Source organism: Canis aureus, chromosome 12 (assembly GCF_053574225.1).
Source record: "Canis aureus isolate CA01 chromosome 12, VMU_Caureus_v.1.0, whole genome shotgun sequence".
In the NCBI taxonomy this organism is placed as follows: Eukaryota; Metazoa; Chordata; class Mammalia; order Carnivora; family Canidae; genus Canis; species Canis aureus.
Window position 1 is genome coordinate 15,717,936 of NC_135622.1, and position 20,736 is coordinate 15,738,671.

The following is a 20,736-nucleotide window of genomic DNA, read 5'->3' on the forward strand; positions in this document are numbered from 1 at the left end:
AGTTATTGACCTTATTTAGCTATAGAAGCTCTTGATATTTTAAGGAAATTAGCCTTTTGTCTGGTAGTGAGTGCTATAGTTTTTTTGGTTTTTTTTTTTTTTTTTTTTTCAGTTAAATTTATCAGGATTTGTATGTGTATGGGGGCTTCAGAATCTCATGTGATACTTAGAGAAGACTTCCTTTTCCAGGATTTTTTAAAAACTTGCATTGTTTTCCTATCAGAACTTGCATAGCTAAATATTTTTGTATTTAAATCTTCCAACTCTTTGGAACACATTTGCGGGTCTTATGTGTAGATCTTATCTACCCAAGTACACCCTAAACTTTTAAAAGGCAGCAATCAGGTATCTTCCTTTCTTGAATCCCCCATAAACCTGAGCATAAGGTTCTACATAAAAGAAGTATGATAACATTTTTTTACATTTTAAAAATTGTGAATTTTTATAAATAGGAAAGTACACAAAACATTCATACACAATTCAAGGAAAATTTACAAAATGAATGCCTGGGTAACCACAACCTAGATAAAGAAATAGGCCATTTCCAGCTCCTCAGAAGTCCCCTGTACACACAGCCCAGTCACATTCCTCTCCCATCCTCCAGAGGCAACCACTCTCTTGACTTGTGACAATGATTTTCTTGTTTTTCTTTATAATAAGATTGGAGCTTATAAAAATCACCATTGTTTGTAGGTAAAAAGCCGTTGAATGTCTGCAATTTCATATTCCAACCTAATAATTTTTCCACTTCTGTGTGGGTCTTTAAACAGTATAGTTTAGTTGAGCCTGCTTTTCGATACTCTTTAAATGTAATATCACCATATTTGTTCTTTGCTATGCCTCTTTCCTTTACTCTGATGTTGTGGTATTCATGTTGTTGAAGATTGTCAATTCTCACTGCTACATAGATCCCATTATACGACTGTGCTACACTTTATTTATCCATCCCGCTGTTGCTGGATTATAGGTCTCCAGTTTTGTCTATTACAAGTAACGTTGCTATGAAAATCTTTGTACATGTGTTTTGATGCATGAAACTAAAATTTGTTCTAGGACAGAATCCGCAAAGAGGGCCCACTGTCTAGTTTTGTTTTGTTTTTTAAATGCCAAATGATATATATCTATTTTTAAGATTTTGTTTATTTATTCATGAGAGACACAAAGAGAGGCAGAGACATTGGCAGAGGGAGAAGCAGGCTCCACGCAGGGGAGCCTGATGGTGGGACTTGATCCCAGGACCCTGGGATCACGCCCTGAGCTAAAGGAAGAGGCTCAACCACTGAGCTACCCAGGCGCCCCTAGTTTTTTGTTTTTTAAAGCTTTTAATTTTGAGATGACTTTACATCTACAGAAGAGTAACAAAATTGGTACAGAGAGTTTCTGTATACACTTTATCCATCTGCCCCTAATGTAAACATCTTACGTGATTATAAGTACATTTAAAAATCGGACATTAGGGGATCCCTGGGTGGCGCAGCGGTTTGGCGCCTACCTTTGGCCCAGGGCGCGATCCTGGAGACCCGGGATCAAATCCCATGTCGGGCTCCCAGTGCATGGAGCCTGCTTCTCCCTCTGCCTATGTCTCTGCCTCTCTCTCTCTCTCTCTCTCTGTGTGACTATCATAAATAAATTTTAAAATTTTTTTTTAAAAATCGGACATTAATATTGGTACAATACGATGAACTGCAAACTTTGGATTTCATCAGTGTTTACACTAATGCTCTTTTACTTTGTTAGGACCAGTGCAGGATACCACATTGCACTTAGTTGTCACATTTCTTTATTTTTTTAAGATTTTATTTATTTATTCATAGAGACAGAGACAGAGAGAGAGAGAGAGAGAGAGAGACAGGCAGAGGGAGAAGCAGGCTCCATGCAGGGAGCCTGACGCAGGACTTGATCCCGGATCTCTGGGATCACGCCCTGGACTGAAAGGCAGCACTAAACCACTGAGCCACCCAGGCTGCCCCACATTTCTTTAGACATAAAACAAACTTACCAACTATAGTGCAGTATTTGTGTAAAGTTCTTTTTGTTTTCAGTCTTATACTTTAGCTGGTCAAAACTGTTTTCCAAAGCCATTGTTATGTAGTCATTTGGGTCTCATTTTTTTCACTGAGAAAAATTCATTTAAAATTCGCCCCCCCCAGGGATCCCTGGGTGGCACAGCGGTTTGGCGCCTGCCTTTGGCCCAGGACGTGATCCTGGAGACCCGGGATCAAATCCCACATCGGGCTCCCGGTGCATGGAGCCTGCTTCTCCCTCTGCCTATGTCTCTGCCTCTCTCTCTCTCTCTCTCTGTGACTATCATAAATAAATAAAAATTAAAAAAAAAAAATTTGCCCCCCCCAAAAAAAAAAAAAAACAAAATAAAATTCACCCAAGTTGTGTGCATCAATAATTTGTTCCTTAAAAAAAAATTGCAGTGAACATCATATAATGTAAAATAACCATTTTACAGTAAGCATTTCCTTGGCATTTAGTACATTTACAGTGGGCAACCGCCACCTCTGTCTAGTTCCTAAACGTGTTCTTCATCCTAAAACAAAACCCCATGCTTGTTACTCAGCACTCTTTCACCTCTCCTAGCCTCTGGCAGCTGTCTGTTTGCTTTCTTTTTCTGTGGCCTTGCCCATTCTGGATATTTCCTGTGAGCGGGATCATACCGTCTGTAATGGTTTGTGTCTGGCTTCTTTCACACAGCATCATGATTTTGAGGCTCCTCAGCATTGTAGCACGTATCAGTACTTCACTTCTTTTTTGTTTGTTTGTTTGTTTAAATTGTGGTAAAATATGTATAACAGAAAAATTGCCATTTTAACCATTTTAAATGTACAGGTGTACAGGTTAATGGCATTAACTACACTCACAATATTGTACAACCATCATCATGGCCTGTTTCCAAAACTTTTTTATCACCCTACACTGAAAGGCAGTAAGTCCCTCTTCTCTACTCCTGCCAGCCCTGGTACCCTCCAGTCTAATTTTTATCTCTTTGAGTTTGCCTCTTCTAGGTATCTCATCTAAATGGAATCATATAATAGTTGTCCTTTTGTGTCTGGCTTATTTCACCCAGCATAATGTTTTCTAGGCTCATCCATGTTATAGCATGTGTCAGAACCTCCTTCCTTTAAAAAAATTTTTTTTTATTTTTTAAAAGATTTTATTTATTCATGAGAGAGAGAGAGAGGCAGAGACACAGGCAGAGGGAGAAGCAGGCTCCATGCAGGGAGCCCAACGTGGGACTCTATCCCGGGTCTCTAGGATCAGGCCCTGGGCTGAAGGCGGCGCTAAAACGCTGAGCCACCCCGGCTGCCCAACCTCATTCCTTTTTATGGTTGGGTGATATTCCATTGTGTGACTACCCCACATTTTGTCCATCTGTTGATAGACATTTGTGTTGTTTTCACCTTTTGGCTCTTGTGAAAAATGCTGCTGTGAAATTGGCATACAGGTATCTGTGTGAGTCATTATTTTTTCATTCTTTTGTGTATATCCCTAGGACTAGAGTGGTTTGCCTACCCCAGTCTAGAATGCATACAGCGGTAAACTGAATTCCAAAGTGGTTACACCACAATCTTATCAACACTTGATTTCATCAGATTCTTCAGTTTTTGCCAGTATGCCCTGTGTGCCATGATGTTGCACTGTGATTTTAATTTGCACTTCCTGGTTCCTAATGGGATTGAACACATTTTCACATGTTTATAAGCCATTTGAATTTCCTGTTTTATAATGCATCTGTTAATTTTCCTATTGGTGGTTTGCCTTTCTAAATTAATGTTGATGAACCGATGCCTCCAAATAATGTTTACTCTGTGTTTCTGCAGAACAAATAGTGGAGAAAGATGAAGGTCCGTATTATACTCACCTGGGATCTGGCCCCACGGTAGCCTCTATCCGGGAGCTCATGGAGGAGCGGTGAGTGACGCCCAGGTGTCCAAGCAGAGGTGGGCAGTTGTTAAGAGAGCGTGGCATTGAAGCGCCTCTCATTGTCATTGCCTCATACCAGACAACGTACAGGAAGGAAGTCATGATATCCAGACTGTGGAAGGTTAACTATGGGTCTCTCTCTGTCTGTAGGTCTGCCCTCTATATCTACCCCTCCCTTGTTCTTCTCTCTCTCTTGAAATATTTTTATTGATGAAATGTGGTTAAATGACTGTGTCCTATAGTGTTTCCCAAGGTCTGGATTTTCTGCTGGCTTTTCTGCAGTATTGTTCACTGTGTTCTTCTGTCCTCTCTATGGCCTATACATTCATAGTTAAAGGTAAAGACTTCATGGGAATCAGATAATTTTTTCTTTCTTTTTTTCAAAACTACTTCATAGGTGGTATTTTGTACCTTCTTCAGGAGTAACATAAGTCTTATCATTGGCCAGTGGCTGCCTATTCAGGTTGTGTCCTAAGTCGTCCTGACACTGTCCCAGCAGTCTTTGATAGCTTTTTTGATTCCTCATATGGCATTATGTTCTGGGCTTGCATTCTACATTTATCCAAGAAGTCCCAGACTTTTATTGGGGGAACAAGTATTTAGAAAACAAACGCTGGTACTAGGTATGCTCTTTGTTTCTAGGCCATTTCAGTAGAAAGAGCTAAGATGTATGTGTAGGGTTTTTATTTTTTGTTATTGATTAGTGATTAAATACATCAGAGTTTACATTGACACTTAGAATTCAAACTCAAGACTACAGGGTTTTTACTTAACAGCCCTGTTTTATTTATTTATTTTTTTAAAGATTTTATTTATTTATTCATGAGAGACACACAGAGAGAGGCAGAGACACAGGCAGAGGGAGAAGCAGGCTCCAGGCAGGAAGCCCGACATGGGACTTGATCCTGGGCCGAAGGCAGGCACTAAACTGCTGAGCCACCCAGGGATACCCCTGTTTTATTTTTTAAGCAGCTTGTATAGATAGAAGACTTTAAAGTCTATGTTACATGTACATAGCAGGTATTAAATGCTATGAGTTCCGGTGTACAGAAAAGTAAAATAGCTTGGTGATTGAGAGCATGCAAACACTGCACTAGACTAAAAGGTCTAATCCTGGCCCTACCACTTCCTGCTGAGTCCTTGGGTAAGTTGCTCTGCTTTTCTGTGACTCAGTTTTCTTATCTGCAAAATGGAGATGATAGAAACACACATACATTGTAGGAGAGTTATGATGATAAGTCAAAACAATGTCTGTGCTTGTAAGGAAGGACCATGACCATATACAAGGCACCTATCTCATATATCCATGTACTGATCGAAATTTTATAACATTAGTGTTTTTAATAGCAAAGGCAAAGATTATATAGACCTACATACATGCTTGTACATATGTATACAGATGTGTAGAAGGCTAAGTGGCTTAAAGTTTCCATATTTAGGAAGCATATTTTGTCTGATCAGGGGGGCCAAATGAATCCTGTCATTAATGTAGCAGAGAGAACATGATTTTGAACTGAAAAACTGTAATGGCATCCCTGAGTAAATGTAAGATGGATGGAGGACTGTGATCTCCTGTAATGACTCTTAATTGTCCTCTACCATCTGGAAACATTTATATACAAAATAGCCCATCAGAAAAGCATTTGATCAAAGACCCAGTCTGCAAATTCAAGCCTGATTGAAAGGGTACCTCTGAGTCCATAAGAATGAAGCATTTAAGACAGGGTGTGTGTTGGACATGCATGCCTCCCCGTGTTAGAATGCGTATACGTTGCAGTGCCAAGGTTGGGGCAACCGGTGTTTTGGTCAATGATTTTTTTTTTTGTAAGAAATCTTGACATTCATTGGCAGATTGAGGGCTGAAGGACAATCCAGTGTACAAGTTGATCTGGGACAGGTTTTTTTGTGTGTGTTTGTTTCTTGGTAACAATTTTACAAAATTTCTAGACACCTCTTTAAATAACTTTTAGAGAAGAGTATGTTTTGTTTTTGTTTTTAAACACTTTATTTATTTATTCATGAGAGACACAGAGAGAGAGGCAGAGACACAGGCAGAGGGAGAAGCACACTCCTCACAGGAAACCTGATGTAGGACTCGATCTCGAAACTCTGGATCACACCCTGCGCCGAAGGCAGACGCTCAACCACTGAGCTACCCAGGCATCCCAAAGAGTATGTTTTGAAACAAGGATTAGGAGATAGTGATAAAGTTGAGATTTGTCCTTTTTTCCCTCATTGCTTTAAAAATAACAGCCAACTGTGGATTCTTCAGAAACTGATCCAAGGGAGGAATTCCTTTCAAGACCAGGAATACTTGTGTTTTTCCTCAGCAGCTGGTTTATTTTTATCTTAAGGACCTTGTAAATTATGTAACAGATTGCATTTCCATCTTTGTTAGCTGCTGGTAAGCTTAGAGCCAGATTTGCATACCCCTATTAGGAGCAATGTAATTTCTCATCATTGGCCCATGGGAGCGCCCATCCAGGTTCACTCCTAAAGTCCTTCTGACATGACCCAAAGGAGTCTTCATTAGTTTCGTTTATTTCTCATACGATGAAAGTTTCTAGGCCCATCTCTCAGGAATACACATAAGACCCTACTGTTTGCATTTTGTGTGCCAACATTATGTTCACCTTTCCCCCCTTCACTCTGATTTCATCACCTGTTATTTTTATCTTATAGACATCTTTTTAAAAAGGTTTCTTGTGGAACAAGGAGAGGAATAAACAGTCAGTGAACATCACTAGGCTGGGAGTCTAGCTTGTGAATGGTCCAGGCTGTCTCTTTCCCTAGACTTCTCCCCCACCGACCCTCTCTCTGTAGGACCACAGTACCGCCAGAAGTTGGCCAAAGGCAGGAAAGGGAAGCAAACTGAAATCAAGGAGACGTTGGTGATTTTAGCCTCTCTGGTAAAGATTTCAAAAAAAAGAGGGGGAGGTCAAAAGCAAATTCTAAAATATTCTCCCAACTTATTTATGGGTTCCATTCATGGGAACCCAAGTCCCCATTGACATAGGTAATTTTAGTCAGATGTTCTTTTTTTAAAAAAAAAAAAATTTATTTATTCATGAGAGACACAGAGTGAGAGGGAGGCAGAGACACAGGCAGAGGAAGAAGCAGGCTCCATGCAGGAAGCCCCACGCGGGACTCGATCCCGAGTCTCCAGGATCACGCCCTGGGCTGAAGGCAGCGCTAAACCACTGAGCCACCTGGGCTGCCCTAGTCAGTTGTTCAAACCCATATCTGAGAATGGTGTGCTGCAGAGCCCCGTGTCATCTAACTGGGAATGGGATTCTCTGCAGCCTAGGAATTCATTAAATCCTCGTTCTAAAAACAGAACAAGCACTGTGCTGGCAAATCCTCTGAGTTTAGGGGAACTAGTCTCATTGTTCTGTGTAAATGTAACCCCAAAGAAGTCCAACTTTAGATTGGCAGTTTTCAAACTTTAGCATGCTCCAGAGTCTCCCAGAGGACTCATAAAAGCACAGATTCCTGGCCTCACCCCAGAGTTCCTGACCCAACAGGTCTGGGATGGGACCTGGGAATCTGCCTTCTTCCCAGGTTCCCAGGTGCACCACCCTTTGAGACCACTTGCTGAGATGATCAGATTATCCTTCAGAATAAGATTTCAGCCTATCCTTTAAGACTTAGCTTAGGATCTAGAAGTTCATGTGTATACTGGGACGAACACTGTCTAGACATTCTAGAATATCATCTTAATGATAGGCCAGTGGGAAGACATTTAAGGAAAAAAAAGTCAAATTCAGAGTTGATTGGTTGTCTTTAAACACAGAGAGAGTTCTCGGTAGTTGTGTGTTGTTGTTGTTGTTGTCGTCGTTTTTAAAAGTCTAGCTCATCAGATAGAGTTTGGCCCTTTTATTTGCTCTTGAATATGAAGTTCAGCTCAGGAAGTGTTTCTCACATGGGTGGGATGGTGGGGAAGGTACTGGTCAGAAAGCTCCTGTCAGTGTCCTCAGCTCACCCTCCTGTGGGGAACACGATATCCTGTCCGTTTCGGTGAGAGCAGTGTGGACACCTCAAGCTGTTCTTCCCACAGTGACCCCAGGACACACCAAGTACCCACGCTTTGTACTTGGGGGCCACTTCCTGATAAATGTTTGTGAAATTGAAAGTTTTCCAGGAACCAAACAAAAGCAGCACTCTTTGGTCTTTTCCTCTTGAGCCAGGCCATACTATATACACTCCCCAGAGTCCTGTCCCCAAACACATTCTATAAAGGGACTAATAACATAGCCATAGAATTTTCATGTACTAATCATCAGAAACACTTCTTACCTCTTCAGTGAGTGTTGTCTGTTTTACTCAAGATCTCCATGAACTCCAAGAAACTGTACTTTTAACAGCATTTTAAAAAATAATTTGTTTTCTTTCCCAATTACAAAAATAAAACTTGTATATAAAAGTGTTTTTTAAAATTATTTTTTAAAAAGATTTTGTTTATCCATGGGAGACAGAGAGAGAGACAGAGGCAGAGGGAGAAGCAAGCTCCCTGTGGGGAGCCTGATGTGGGACTTGATCCCAGGGCCCCAGGGATCACGACCTGAGCTGAAGGCAGATGCTTAACCACTGAGCCACAGAGGCATCCCTAAAAGTCTTTTTTTTTTTTTTTTAAAGCTAAGAAAGAAAAAAGTTCTCTAGCAGTTATCCAGAAGAAACTAAAAAAAAAAAAAAAAAAATTTCATGCATACCCTTCAGTTTTTTCTAAGCACTTATACATATTTGTATATGAATTTTTTTAATGAAATAATTTCTTATTGGTGTTCAATTTACCAACATACAGAATAACACCCAGTGCTCATCCCGTCAAGTGTCCCCCTCAGTGCCCGTCACCCACTCTCCCTCACGCCCCGCCCTCCTCCCCTTCCACCACCCTCAGTTCGTTTCCCAGAGTTAGGAGTCTATATGTTCTGTCTCCCTTTCTGATATTTCCCACACATTTCTTCTCCCTTCCCATATATTCCCTTTCACTATTATTTATATTCCCCAAATGAATGAGAACATACACTGTTTGTCCTTCTCCGACTGACTTACTTCACTCAGCATAATACCCTCCAGTTCCATCCACGTTGAAGCAAATGGTGGGTATTTGTCGTTTCTAATGGCTGAGGAATATTCCATTGTATACATAGACCACAGCTTCTTTATCCATTCATCTTTCGTGGACACCGAGGCTCCTTCCACAGTTTGGCTATTGGGGACATTGCTGCTATGAACATCGGGGTGCAGGTGTCCCGGCGTTTCATTGCATCTGAATCTTTGGGGTAAATCCCCAACAGTGCAATTGCTGGGTCGTAGGGCAGGTCTATTTTTAACTCTTTGAGGAACCTCCGCACAGTTTTCCAGAGTGGCTGCACCAGTTCACATTCCCACCAACAGTGTAAGAGGGTTCCCTTTTCTCTGCGTCCTCTCCAACATTTGTTGTTTCCTGCCTTGTTAATTTTCCCGTATATGAATTTTAAACCAAATGGGACCGATCATAAGGTACCCACTGTTTGCAGCTGCTTCCCCCCACTGCTTAATTGCTTCCATATTAGTACATATGATAATGTTGAATCCTTTTTGATGGCTACATGGTTTTCCGTTATATAGCAATTTATTTATTATATTTTATTTAGCCAGTCCTATACTGGATATTTAAGTTTCTAATTTTTCAGTTGATGCAACAATGAATATCTTATTCCTAAGTCTTGGTGTATTTTTTATAGTTACTTCAGAGATAGAAATTCCCAAAAGTAAAATGGATGAGATAAAGAATATGGGTCTCCCCTGCTGTCCAAAAGTAGAGCATCCCCTTGAAAACTTTCCTAAACCAAAAATGACAGTAAAGCAAGGAAGCAGTTACCATTAACTTACTTGGAAAAATGTTTGAGCATTCCTGGACTCCCAAAATAATCTCTTTTAGGCTTCTCTGATACCTTAAGACACATCTTGCTAACAAATGAACAGAATAAATCAAAGCAAAGCACAGATGCTCACAGATCAAGTTCAGAACTCTGGCCACTGGATGCTAAGATGCTGAGTGGATGTTCTGGGGAAGGAGCTTAGTGGGGCCACTGTTGCCATGCTGCTCGGGGCACACGCTGCCTCCATAGCAGCTCATTGTGAAATAAACACCGAGCACTATATTTATGTTTTGCCTTTTTTCATAAAAGCAGAAATTCTCTTCAGATTTCTTTCAGTTACCAAAAAACAGTTGCTGATGTAGGTGTTTTGTAAAAGCAGAATGGGTGTAACGTGAACTTCTGAAACATGAGGGATACCTGTATGTGTACCTGTATGTGTGCTTACGTAGAGAATATAAGCTGTACTAGGTGTGATAACATTTTTCTCTATTAAATAGTATATTAAAAATAATAGGCCATGACTAAATTGGAGTCATTACAGAAATACAAGGATAGTTTGATTCAGTCTGTTAAAATAGCACACTGAATTAATTGGTCGAAGGAAAAAAAAACCAGTCATCTGTGTCTTTTGATGCTAAAAGTACTTGGATAAAAGTAACAATTCTTGATTAAAAGCCTTTAGAACAGGAGACCCTTAGTAGATACCTTCAAAGTGAGGCAGTCTCTGTCTCTTTCCGGAAGTCTGCTAGCTTCATGCTCAGTAATGAATAGTTGGCAATATTTTACAGTTGAGGTAGGAAATAATCAAAGGTGCCTTCTAGCATTTTGGGAGCCCTGGCTGGTGCAGAGAGACAGGAGACTGAACGGGGTATAAAGAATGGACAGGGTGAGGTGACAAATGACCCTGTTTGCAGATGATATGACTTTGTGCCCAAAACTAAAAAGCTATTAAAAATAAGATGGTTCAGTCAGATGGATAGTTACATTTTTAAGAATTAATACTTAATGAGCTCTTTCCTCATGCCGGGAACTTCAGAGTATTTTAAATGGTGCACCCTCCGGGGACTATCTCATTTGTTCTCTTTCCAAGCCTAAGAAGTAGGAGCCCACTTTATCTTCATTTTACAGGTTAAGAAACCGAGATGTAGAGAGGTTCAGTCATGTGGCTACAGTCTGTGACCAGAAAGTGGCTGGGCAGGCACGCAGGTCACCACTGTCTGCAGCACTGTAGCCATGTAGACTTGGGTAGGGCAGTTCAGCTCTGGGGACGTAGCTTCATCACCCTAAGGTTAGATGGCCTCAGAATCCCTGAGCATGTGTGTGGACACCAGGGCTGGAGTGTGTACAGGATGTGTGGGCTGTCCGGGGCAGTGACAGAGCCAGTCGGTGCTTGGTAGGGTCACTTCCCCCAGCCTCAGCTCTCTATCCTCATCATACTTCAATGGCAGCTGGGGATTGTGGAAAGAAAAGGCTTTTCCCATTTATTTTTTTCTGTTGATTGACTCTATCAATAACTAACTCTCAAGGTGGCTCAACTAACAAGGCTGGGTACAAAGGTCTGTGTTTAGCCTTCAGTTTGAGTACCCTTCCTGGAGGCTCAGAGGTCATAATCAGGGATGTTGTGCTTGCCAGCCCCCTCTGCCCTGGGATAGAGCTGGGCAACATAGACCAGAGGCCCTGGGAACCTGTAAGTAGCCAGTGTGTCTCCAGAGGCTCTAAGCACAGAACAAACATTTCAACTCTCCTTCTCTGTTTGAGCCCATGGCAATCTAACCCATGCTGATGCACACTGAGGCTTGCCTTCTTGCCATAAGCTGCTCTCCTTTGGGGCTTCGCTGTATTAATGGTGGTTTCTGTCTCCCTCTCCAGGTATGGAGAGAAGGGGAAAGCCATCCGGATCGAGAAGGTCATCTACACTGGGAAGGAAGGGAAGAGCTCTCGCGGCTGCCCCATCGCCAAGTGGGTGAGTGTCAAGACCCTGTGGCCAGGGCTGTGCTTCACCTCCCTCCCTACAGGCCTGGCCAGGGGTGTGCAGAGGAAACAAACATGCTTACTGTCCAGGGGAACATCAAAGCTGGCATCTGTGCTTGGTTAAGGTCATCCCCACCCTTCAACCCCTGGCCTGAGCTATTTGTCCTCGTTTTGTTTAAGTGCCAGCCCCTGGCATCCTGGGCTGGCCTCAGAAATGCTCTAGTCCTTATGCTCAGTTCCTACTCTCCCTGTGGTTGAGGGGAGGCGTAACGATGTCATCTCACTCAGGGCCGGGCCCCACCATGGACTATGTGACTCCCCTGCCCCTCCATGTGCTGCCCAGCATTCTTATCTCCTGTCCCAAAGAACTAGGTCTCCAGGCAGAATTGGGGATGGTCAGGCATCTGCTTTACTTCTCAGCCACTGTTTCCTGTGAGGCAGCCGAAATGGGCTGAGACTCCCATTTCACCACCCCGCTGATAGTTTTCCGACCTTGCCCTTCCAGTCCTCAAGGAGATCTTTTAGCATCACTGCAGAATCCGTGCTTGTGACAGCAGCAAGACGATCAGGTAGCCATGAGCCCAACACTGTGCTGGGTGCCTTGTAGGGGGATGTGCACGGAAAACGGAAGGCTGTATCCCTGTGCTCAAGCTGCTTGTGATGTAGAGACCCATGAGATAAACTCACAGAGACTTGAATAATCAAGGTCCAACTTTGAGAGGCAGACTTAGACTCAGTGCTGTAAAGTTCAGGATCCAGGGGCTCTGATGGTGGGAAGAATGGGAGGCTTGGTTTCTCAGAGCAGGGGGATGTGCATGGGGCCATGAATATGGCACTGTGAATGCAGAGCCATATTGAGTGGGCTGATGGGGGAGTAGAAACGTTTCTGGCAAGGAGAGTCATGTGAGCAAAGGCAGAAGGCCGCAGGAACATACAGCTCACTTGGAGTGGAGGAATGGGTAAGATGACCTTTGTCAGCCTGTATCCATCTGTGCACATGCCTGTTTTTATCTGGTATATATGCCATGCCTTTGCACCTTTGTTTTTAATGAACATAAAAGGTGTCTGAACCTGAACTACCACATATCTATTTTTAGAAATTTTTGGTCAGTGTTGCAGAATTGTATACAATAAAAGAATCTGGCAGGCACCTGGGGACCTCAATTGGTTAAGCGTCTGCCTTCAGCTCAGGTCATGATCCCAGGGTCCTGAGATTGAGCTCCGTATCAGGCTCCCTGCTCAGTGGGGAGTCTGCTTCTCCCTCTCCCCCTCCCCCCACTCATGCTCTCTCTTGCTCATTCACTCTCTCTCAAATAAGATATTCAAGAAACAACAACAACAAAAAAGTGACCTGGAACTACATAGAGCATTCACAAGTATGAAGAAGCATACTGTCCCCACTCTCCTGAAAGATGGGCATTGCAGTGGGGGGTGGACTGTATCTGTCTGTGGCTGATCAGGGTGTGGTGCTATCCCCCAGAGAACCCATTTGTGATGTGGCACCTGCCCCTTATTCTTGTTAATTCATGTAGTCCTTGAGGAAATCCAAAGTCTTGGGTGGGAAACTGAAGATCCTCACACAGGTAGAGCCTAGGGACTTCTCCATCTTCAAAACAGTGGCTCAGGGGAAAAAAACAGCTGGCTATATGGGTGGTATTGAAGAAGAGAGTATGCATTTCCAGCCCCAGATACCCCTGGTGAACAGCACATGTGGGTGTCTGCTGGACCTGAGGTCAGAGGTGGCCAGGTGAAGGGTGAGCTCAGTTCCTGGAGAAGTGAGAGAGGCCGTGAGAGGGGAGCAGAATGAGGGGAGGAGGACCTTGGTCTGCACATGTTGATCCTCTAGGGTCTGTGGACAGATGCCCAGAGCAGAGCACACATGACACCTGATGTTTTGTCCAAAGGAGGAAACAGCTCATGGCTATCCCTTAACCCTGGTGGGTGATGCTGGCTTTGAAAGAAAAGTCCAGATAGAAGGGAATGCACTGTGACAGTGTTCCCAAAGATGGGATCTGGTAACGGAAGATAAAAGGAAAGAGGAAAGAAAAAAATTTTTTTAAAGATTTTATTTATTGGGTGGTGGAAAGGGGGGTGGGCGGGGGGTGGGGGTGACTGGGTGATGGGCACTGAGGGGACACTTGATGGGATGAGCACTGGGTGTTATGCTATATGTTGGCAAATTGAACTCCAATTAATATATATATATATATATATATATATATATATATATATATATATTTTTTTTTTTATTCATGAGAGAGAGAGAGAGGCAGAGACACAGGCAGAGGGAAGCAGGCTCCATGCAGGGAGCCCGACACGGGACTTGATCCTGGGTCTCCAGGATCCCGCCCTTGGCTGAAGGCAGGTGCTAAACCACTGAGCCACCCAGGCTGCCCAAGAAATTGTTTTTATAGGAAAAAGCAAATGGTGGTAGGTCACAGATTATTACAGTGGTAAGAAAGCAGTGGGGCCGAGTTGTGTGTTTTTCTTTTCTAGCCATCTCCCCTAGTGCAATGGACTTCTCTTGCTGTTTGCCTCCAGAGCCACCAAATATCCTATCTGCTTTGGTGGTAGAGCTCATCTACAGAGTTCTACCTCCTTGGAAGTTGGAGAACTTTTCCTTTTCCCTGTGCCCCTCCATTGGGAAGTGACCCATAAATGCAAAAAAGGGCAGATTATTCTTGGAGGCATCATGGCATCAAGAGCCCAGGCAGTGGCAGTCTGTAGCTCTGGGCAAGTGGCAGCATGTAAGCTGCCTGTGGTGGATGACACTTCCTTGGGTTCTCCCTTCCCTCTACCTCCTCTGGTCTCCTTTCTAGAGCCTGAGTTCTCATTTCCAACCGGGCTCACATCTGTCTTTACTGCCACAACCCCCAACCAGTACATTCATCTACAAGTGGCATGCCTGACAAATTCAGGACTTGACTGGCCAGCATCTTGGCAACAAAGTTGAGGCTCACCATGGGTGCCCAATAAATGTGTGTTGAGAGAAGGATCTAAGAAAGCAGTGGGATGGCCCAGCCAACCCCCTGTAATCTCCCATCTTAAGGCGGCCTCAACAAAGTGTGGACATTGTCAAGTGTGGGAGTAAGGGAGTGACCCAGGTCACATTGCTAAAGCTCAGTATACACAGAGATGTGCCAGAAGCAAACACCAGAGACCGTGAAAGTGGGATTTTTGGTACAAGAGCCATGGAGATGCTGCTTGGGCCAGTCTGTAAAGGTAACTGGGGGCAGAAGGCAGGTATGTGAAAGCCCACTGAGGTCATGGTGGACCAGACCTTCTGGGGAACCCCAGGGGTCAAAGCTGAGTACCAAGAATAGGAGCCTGCACGGAAGACAGATTGGGACTTCTGTTGGGTACAGTGGTCAGGGAATTCCTGCCTGGAATCTGAGTGAGCTGTCTGTGGTTCTGTGGTAGCTTCTGAACTGCCAGTGTAACCATGCCGTGCTCAGGTGTTGGTGTCTTCCTGTCCTTCTGTTGGCCTTTTACTTTTGCACTTTGTGCATTCAATCCTGCTGGTTTCCTTTGAAGGGCATGTCGGGAGCTCCGCTTTAGTTTTCTTAGAGTTTTTTTTTACTGTAGCCATAGGCCTGTGAGGGCATGGCCACAGAGAGCTGAGCAAAGATTGACAGTAGTGCCTCAGAAACCCTGGTGACGGGGACTGCTGTGTGATCAGTACCTGGGATGTACGCAGATGCTCACGGTATGCCGGAGCTCAGTCTGTGGAGACCAGGCAGTCACACAGGGAGCCCTGTCACAACCTGACTTAATGACATGTTCATAGGTTACTTTTCAAAAAAAAAAAAAATTTTTTTTTTTTTTTTTAAATAACAATGTCACCGATGCCTCCCTGGATTGGGCTCAAAACAGGAATTCGTGGGGAAGGGACGTGTTTTGTTTAGCACACAGGCGTCCCTTAAAATTTTGAAGGAAGTTTTGACATCTACAACGTGGATAAACCTTACGGCTGTTACACTAAATGAAACAAGCCAGTCACAAAAGGACAAATACCATGTGATTCCATGTATAGGAGGTACTGCGAGTAGTCAGACCCTTCAGAGAGTCAAAAAGTAGCATGGTCATTGCCGTGGACTAGGGGGCAGGAGACAGGGGAGGGAGTATTACGTGAGTACAGACTTTGGGAAGATAGGACGGTGTAGAGGTGGACAAAGTTCTGGTGGTGGCTGTGCAGCAACGGGGAATGTACTTCTACCGCTTGACAATGGCCACAATGGTAGATGTTATGCCATGTATATTTTACCATGATTTAAAAAATTAAATTAAATGCTCACATCCTTAAAAGGAGAAATTTCATGTAAAAGTCTGGATTTCTATTTTCTTCTTGTTAAAATTGGGCCAGATCGCTGTACTAGTCCCTCTAGGCAGTGGTTGATGGAGAGAAGGCCTGGCTTATTCCTTTTGAAGAGGAAAGTGCTTTTTTACTGGGCCATGGTCCACACAGCTCCCCAGTCATCCATCTGGCCCATTCTCCCATTTATACTGCCTGGCTGGCTGCCTCTCTGGTCCCCTCCCTGCACTGATGTATGTATAACCAAGTGTGTCTCCAGCCCAGGCATTTCCTGACCCCGAGACTCAGTCTGTTGGGGCCCTATTAGAAGTAGCCACTCAGATATTCCCGAGTCCTTCAGCCCTCGCATGTTCCCAATTAACATGGGAACAACCCACACCTCACCCACTGTCTTCTTCCACAAAAGTGGGAGTCCATTTAAGACTTTCTTCTGTCCCCCAGGCCCTAGAGTCAGATGGTCCCAAAGTCAGCTTTGTCCTCAATGTGTCTGAAGGCATTCCTTCTCCTGTTTCATTCCCCACTTCCCTAGTCCAGCACTTCATCCACTTTGGCTTGTGTTATGTTTGAGTGGTCTCCCTCTCTTTCTCTCTCTCCCACCCCAACCACCTGCTCCCATTCTAGAGCAGGAAGCTGCTTGTGAAAGCCCCCTGTGAAACCTGCCCTCCTCCCCAGTCCTGGTCCCCTCAGGGCCCTTCCCAGTCTGCCCTCCTCCTGCCCCTCTTCACAGGCCCTCATCAGGTCACAGAATTAGTTGGGGTTCTTGAAGGAGATCAGCCATCTTGTGCCCCAGTTCCTGGGCCCTTTGCCATGCCATATCTTTGGAGCCAAGACAGAGTTCTGGGAGTGAGAGAGAACAAGGGGAGAACCCAGCTGAGGAACACTGCAGTGCAGAGCCGAAGGCCCTTGCTTTTTGTGTTGATAGCCTTATGGAGATGTAATTCACATACCATACAATTCATTCAATCAAAGTATACAGTTCACTGGTTTGGGGTGTATTAGTAATTTTTTTAAATTGTGTTAAATTATACATAACCTAAAACTGGCCATTTTAACCATTTTTAAGTGTACAGTTCAGTGATACTAACTACATTCACATTCTTATGCAATCATAAGAATGCTCTATGTCTTCAAAACTTATTCATCATCCCCTCCAGAAACTCTCTACCTGTTAAATAATAATTCCCCATTCTCTCCACCCCAAGCCCCTGACCACCACCATTCTACTCTCTGTCTCTGTGAATCTGACTGTTCTAGGTACTCTGTGTAAGTGGAATCATACACAGTATTTGTTTTTAGTGTCTGGCTTCTTCCTTCCTTTTTAAAAAGATTTTTATATATTTATTTAAGAGAGAGCTTGTGCACAAGCAGGTGAGGAAGGGCAGAGGGAGCCGGAGAAGCATACTCCCCGCTAAGCAAGAAGCTTGATGCAGGGCTCTGTCCCAGGACCCTAGGATCGTGACCTGAGCTGAAGGCAGATGCTTAGCCCACTGAGCCACCCAGGTGCCCTGGCTTATTTCACTTGTCACATGAGTCAGATTTTCCTTCCTTTTTAAGGTTGACTGTTTCATTGATGGAGAGGCCACATTTTGTTTATCCATGTATCTTGGGTTGTTTCTGCTTTTGGGCTGCTGTGAATAGTGCTGCTCTGAACCAGCACCTGTCCTGGTCCCTGCTCTCGGTCACCTTGGGTATATTCCTAGGGGTGGCACTGCCTGGTCATATGGTAATTACATGTTTAGGCATTTCAAGAAAATGCCAAAAACTGTTTTCCACAGCACCAAAGCCCTTTCTTTTTTAACTAAAATCATATAGATATGCAGCATTTTCTCTGCAGATATTTTAGGACCATATAAAAAAAAATCTCTGAATATATTTTTGCTTATAGTTTTATTTGTATATTTTTAGTTTTCAGCCTAACAACTCATCGATAACTTAGATTTTGTAATTATTTTTTATTTTGCTCTTTAAAAAATAACGTTTTCATTTATTATTCCCTAATTATTATAACGGTCTCTTAGTCTGTATGGTTGCTGTCGCCAGGTTGTGATACCCTGTTGACACTGCCCTAAAGACCTGTACCCCCTGGTCTGATTGGCAGAGGTGAGGCGGGGTGTGGCATCCCCAGCAGAGGAGCGTGAGGGCCAGGCTCCTATAGTTAACAGTGCCAACCCCACCCCACATCCCTGCAGGTGATCCGCAGGCACACGCTAGAGGAGAAGCTGCTGTGCCTGGTACGGCACCGGGCGGGCCACCACTGCCAGAATGCTGTGATTGTCATCCTCATCCTGGCCTGGGAGGGCATCCCCCGCAGCCTCGGAGACACCCTCTACCAAGAGCTCACCGACACCCTCCGGAAGTATGGGAACCCCACCAGCCGGAGATGTGGCCTCAATGATGAGTATGTGGGGCGGGGAGGGGTGGGGGCGTCTCCAGCATTGACGAGTGGGACAGCTGGGTCAGGTGTCCATCGGCAGGGTCTTGGGCAGCCCATGCAGGGGACTCTTCCCCTCCCCCCACCTACCCCAGGGCCCTGTCTATCCTGCAGTCAGGACTGTGCTGAAAGGAGCTCTCCCATGATCCTGACCCCTGGGTTCTTCTGGTCCTGGCAGGAGAGGGTCTCTTGCTTTGGCTCAGCTTTGCTGTCGAACCTCATATGAACTCTGAGGCTCTAATGGTAGAACCACCGTGAAAAAGTGTATGAGTGTTCTGCAAGTAGAAGGCATCAGTGGTATTCATAAAACCTGCCCTTCTAGGGTCTTTTCCCATTTTTACAATTAAGGTATTTTTACTTAAAGTAAAAATTCATCCTTTTAGGTATACAGTTTCAAGAGGGTTTTTAAGTTTTTATTTAAATTCCAGTTAATTAATACACAGTGTAATAGTTTCATGTTCACAAGTTTGAAGAGTTTGGACAAATGTTTACACTCATATAGCCACCACCACCAAGATCTATAACAGTTTCATCATTCCCCCCAATTCCCCTGTGCCCCTTTAGAAGCAAGTCTCCTCCTGCCTTTGGCAACCAGCAGTCTTGCTTCTTGTCCCCTAGGTTTGCCTTTGCAAGAGTGGTCCATAAATGGAACGAGACTGAGGATAGCCTTTGGGGTCTGACTTCATTCCCTGAGTGTAGTTTCTGAGCTTCATCGGTGGTTGTGGGTAGCTCATTCCTTTTTGCTGCTGAGTAGTATGCCCCTGCTGGATGCATCACCATTTGTGTACCCATTCCCCAGTTGAGGGGCATCTGGATTGTTCCCAGATTGTATTAGTTGTTGAATTATGATGTCAGTGTTTATTTGTTTAAAGGCCTGTCAGCACCTGGGCCTGAGGGAAGCAGGTGTGTTCAAGCCCTGTAGTTTACATTACTTCCCTCTCGTGTCATCTATGTTGGAAGCTGTCATGATATTAGAGTCAAGGCAAAGGATAAACTTTATTGGGGTTTTGACTAGATTCTTCCCACTGACCTCAAACAACCTATGAGCTTCTCCCAACAACAGATTTTTAGACCTCCAGGCGCAGGGGTGGGAGCAGAACAGGCTGCTTAGAGCACACTCTGTACCCAAGGACATTTGGGCAAAGGGGCTGAAGGCAGGGAAGGATGTGGTCCCAGTCACTGGGAGGCCACGGAAACCAGGCCTCAGCGGGACCTCCCCTGGGGGAGAGAGGAAGATTTTCAAACAAAAAAGTGTGTATGTGTGCCTAACATGTGACGTACATTGCAGCCGGACCTGCGCTTGCCAAGGCAAAGACCCCAGCACCTGCGGCGCCTCCTTTTCCTTTGGTTGCTCCTGGAGCATGTACTTCAACGGCTGCAAATACGCTCGTAGCAAGACGCCTCGCAAGTTCCGCCTTGCAGGGGACAACCCCAAGGAGGTGAGCAGAGCCCCACAGAGCAATGCAGCCCTCCCACTTGCCCCCTTCCACCTGGGGGTGGTGGTGTGGGGTATTAGCACGCCTTGACTCAGATGTGTGGGGAATGCCACATTATTTTTTTTAACTGACCTGTTCTTGCTGTGAAGTGTAAGGTATCTGGGGTGTGGTGTGGAGGGGTGTGATGAGTAAAAAATTAAACTTAACCAACAATGGCTACCTCACACTCTTCCAGCTTTAAAACAGTCTCTTTATGGTAAACGTTCAAATTCCTCATCCGAATGTGACCCTCTTCACAGATCGTTTCTTCTCTTCATTCTTCCTAAGATGTCTTCTGGGGGTGGGGAGTGGGTGGGAGGTTTAGCAGGAAAAGGAGCCTCCAGGCCATGGGCCATTTTCTGGAGCCAGTGTTGGACTTCCCAAAGTGCCCCCTCATCCTACCTGGCTGCCAGGGAACCTTTCTGTGCAGTTGGCCACCTGTCTAGATCCTTGGTCTCTCCTTACTGGAAGCCTGGCCTGGGTCTTAGACACCAGACTGGTGTCTGCACAGGATGGCTTCTCCGTGACCGCCTTATCAGGTCAAGCTGCCTTTTGCTCTGCCCCTTTTCCTCTGTTGCTCTGCTTGTGAAGGCCACCCAGAGAGGTGGTTTTCCCTCTGAGTTCCAAATGCTGAGAGGGTACAGGCCTGTCTGGGCCTCTTGTCATTTCCCCTTCAGCCTCCCCCCCTTCCCTCCTTCCTGATCTCCTGTGAAGTAGGGTAGTGGGTCCTTTTGAGGGGGTCTAGGCAAC

The 20,736-nt window shown here is 44.5% G+C and overlaps 1 protein-coding gene across 4 annotated transcripts in view; it reads left to right on the forward strand.

Moving 5' to 3' along the window:
- Positions 1–20,736, forward strand: part of TET3 (tet methylcytosine dioxygenase 3) — a 106,736-nt gene that overhangs the window by 69,304 nt on the left and 16,696 nt on the right. For all 4 annotated transcript variants that reach the window (XM_077842932.1, XM_077842934.1, XM_077842935.1 and 1 more), the window contains exons 4-7: positions 3,831–3,921; positions 11,667–11,760; positions 18,270–18,478; positions 19,800–19,950. In XM_077842932.1, the coding sequence (XP_077699058.1) occupies positions 3,831–3,921; positions 11,667–11,760; positions 18,270–18,478; positions 19,800–19,950 (545 nt within the window). The remainder of the gene's footprint in view (positions 1–3,830; positions 3,922–11,666; positions 11,761–18,269; positions 18,479–19,799; positions 19,951–20,736) is intronic.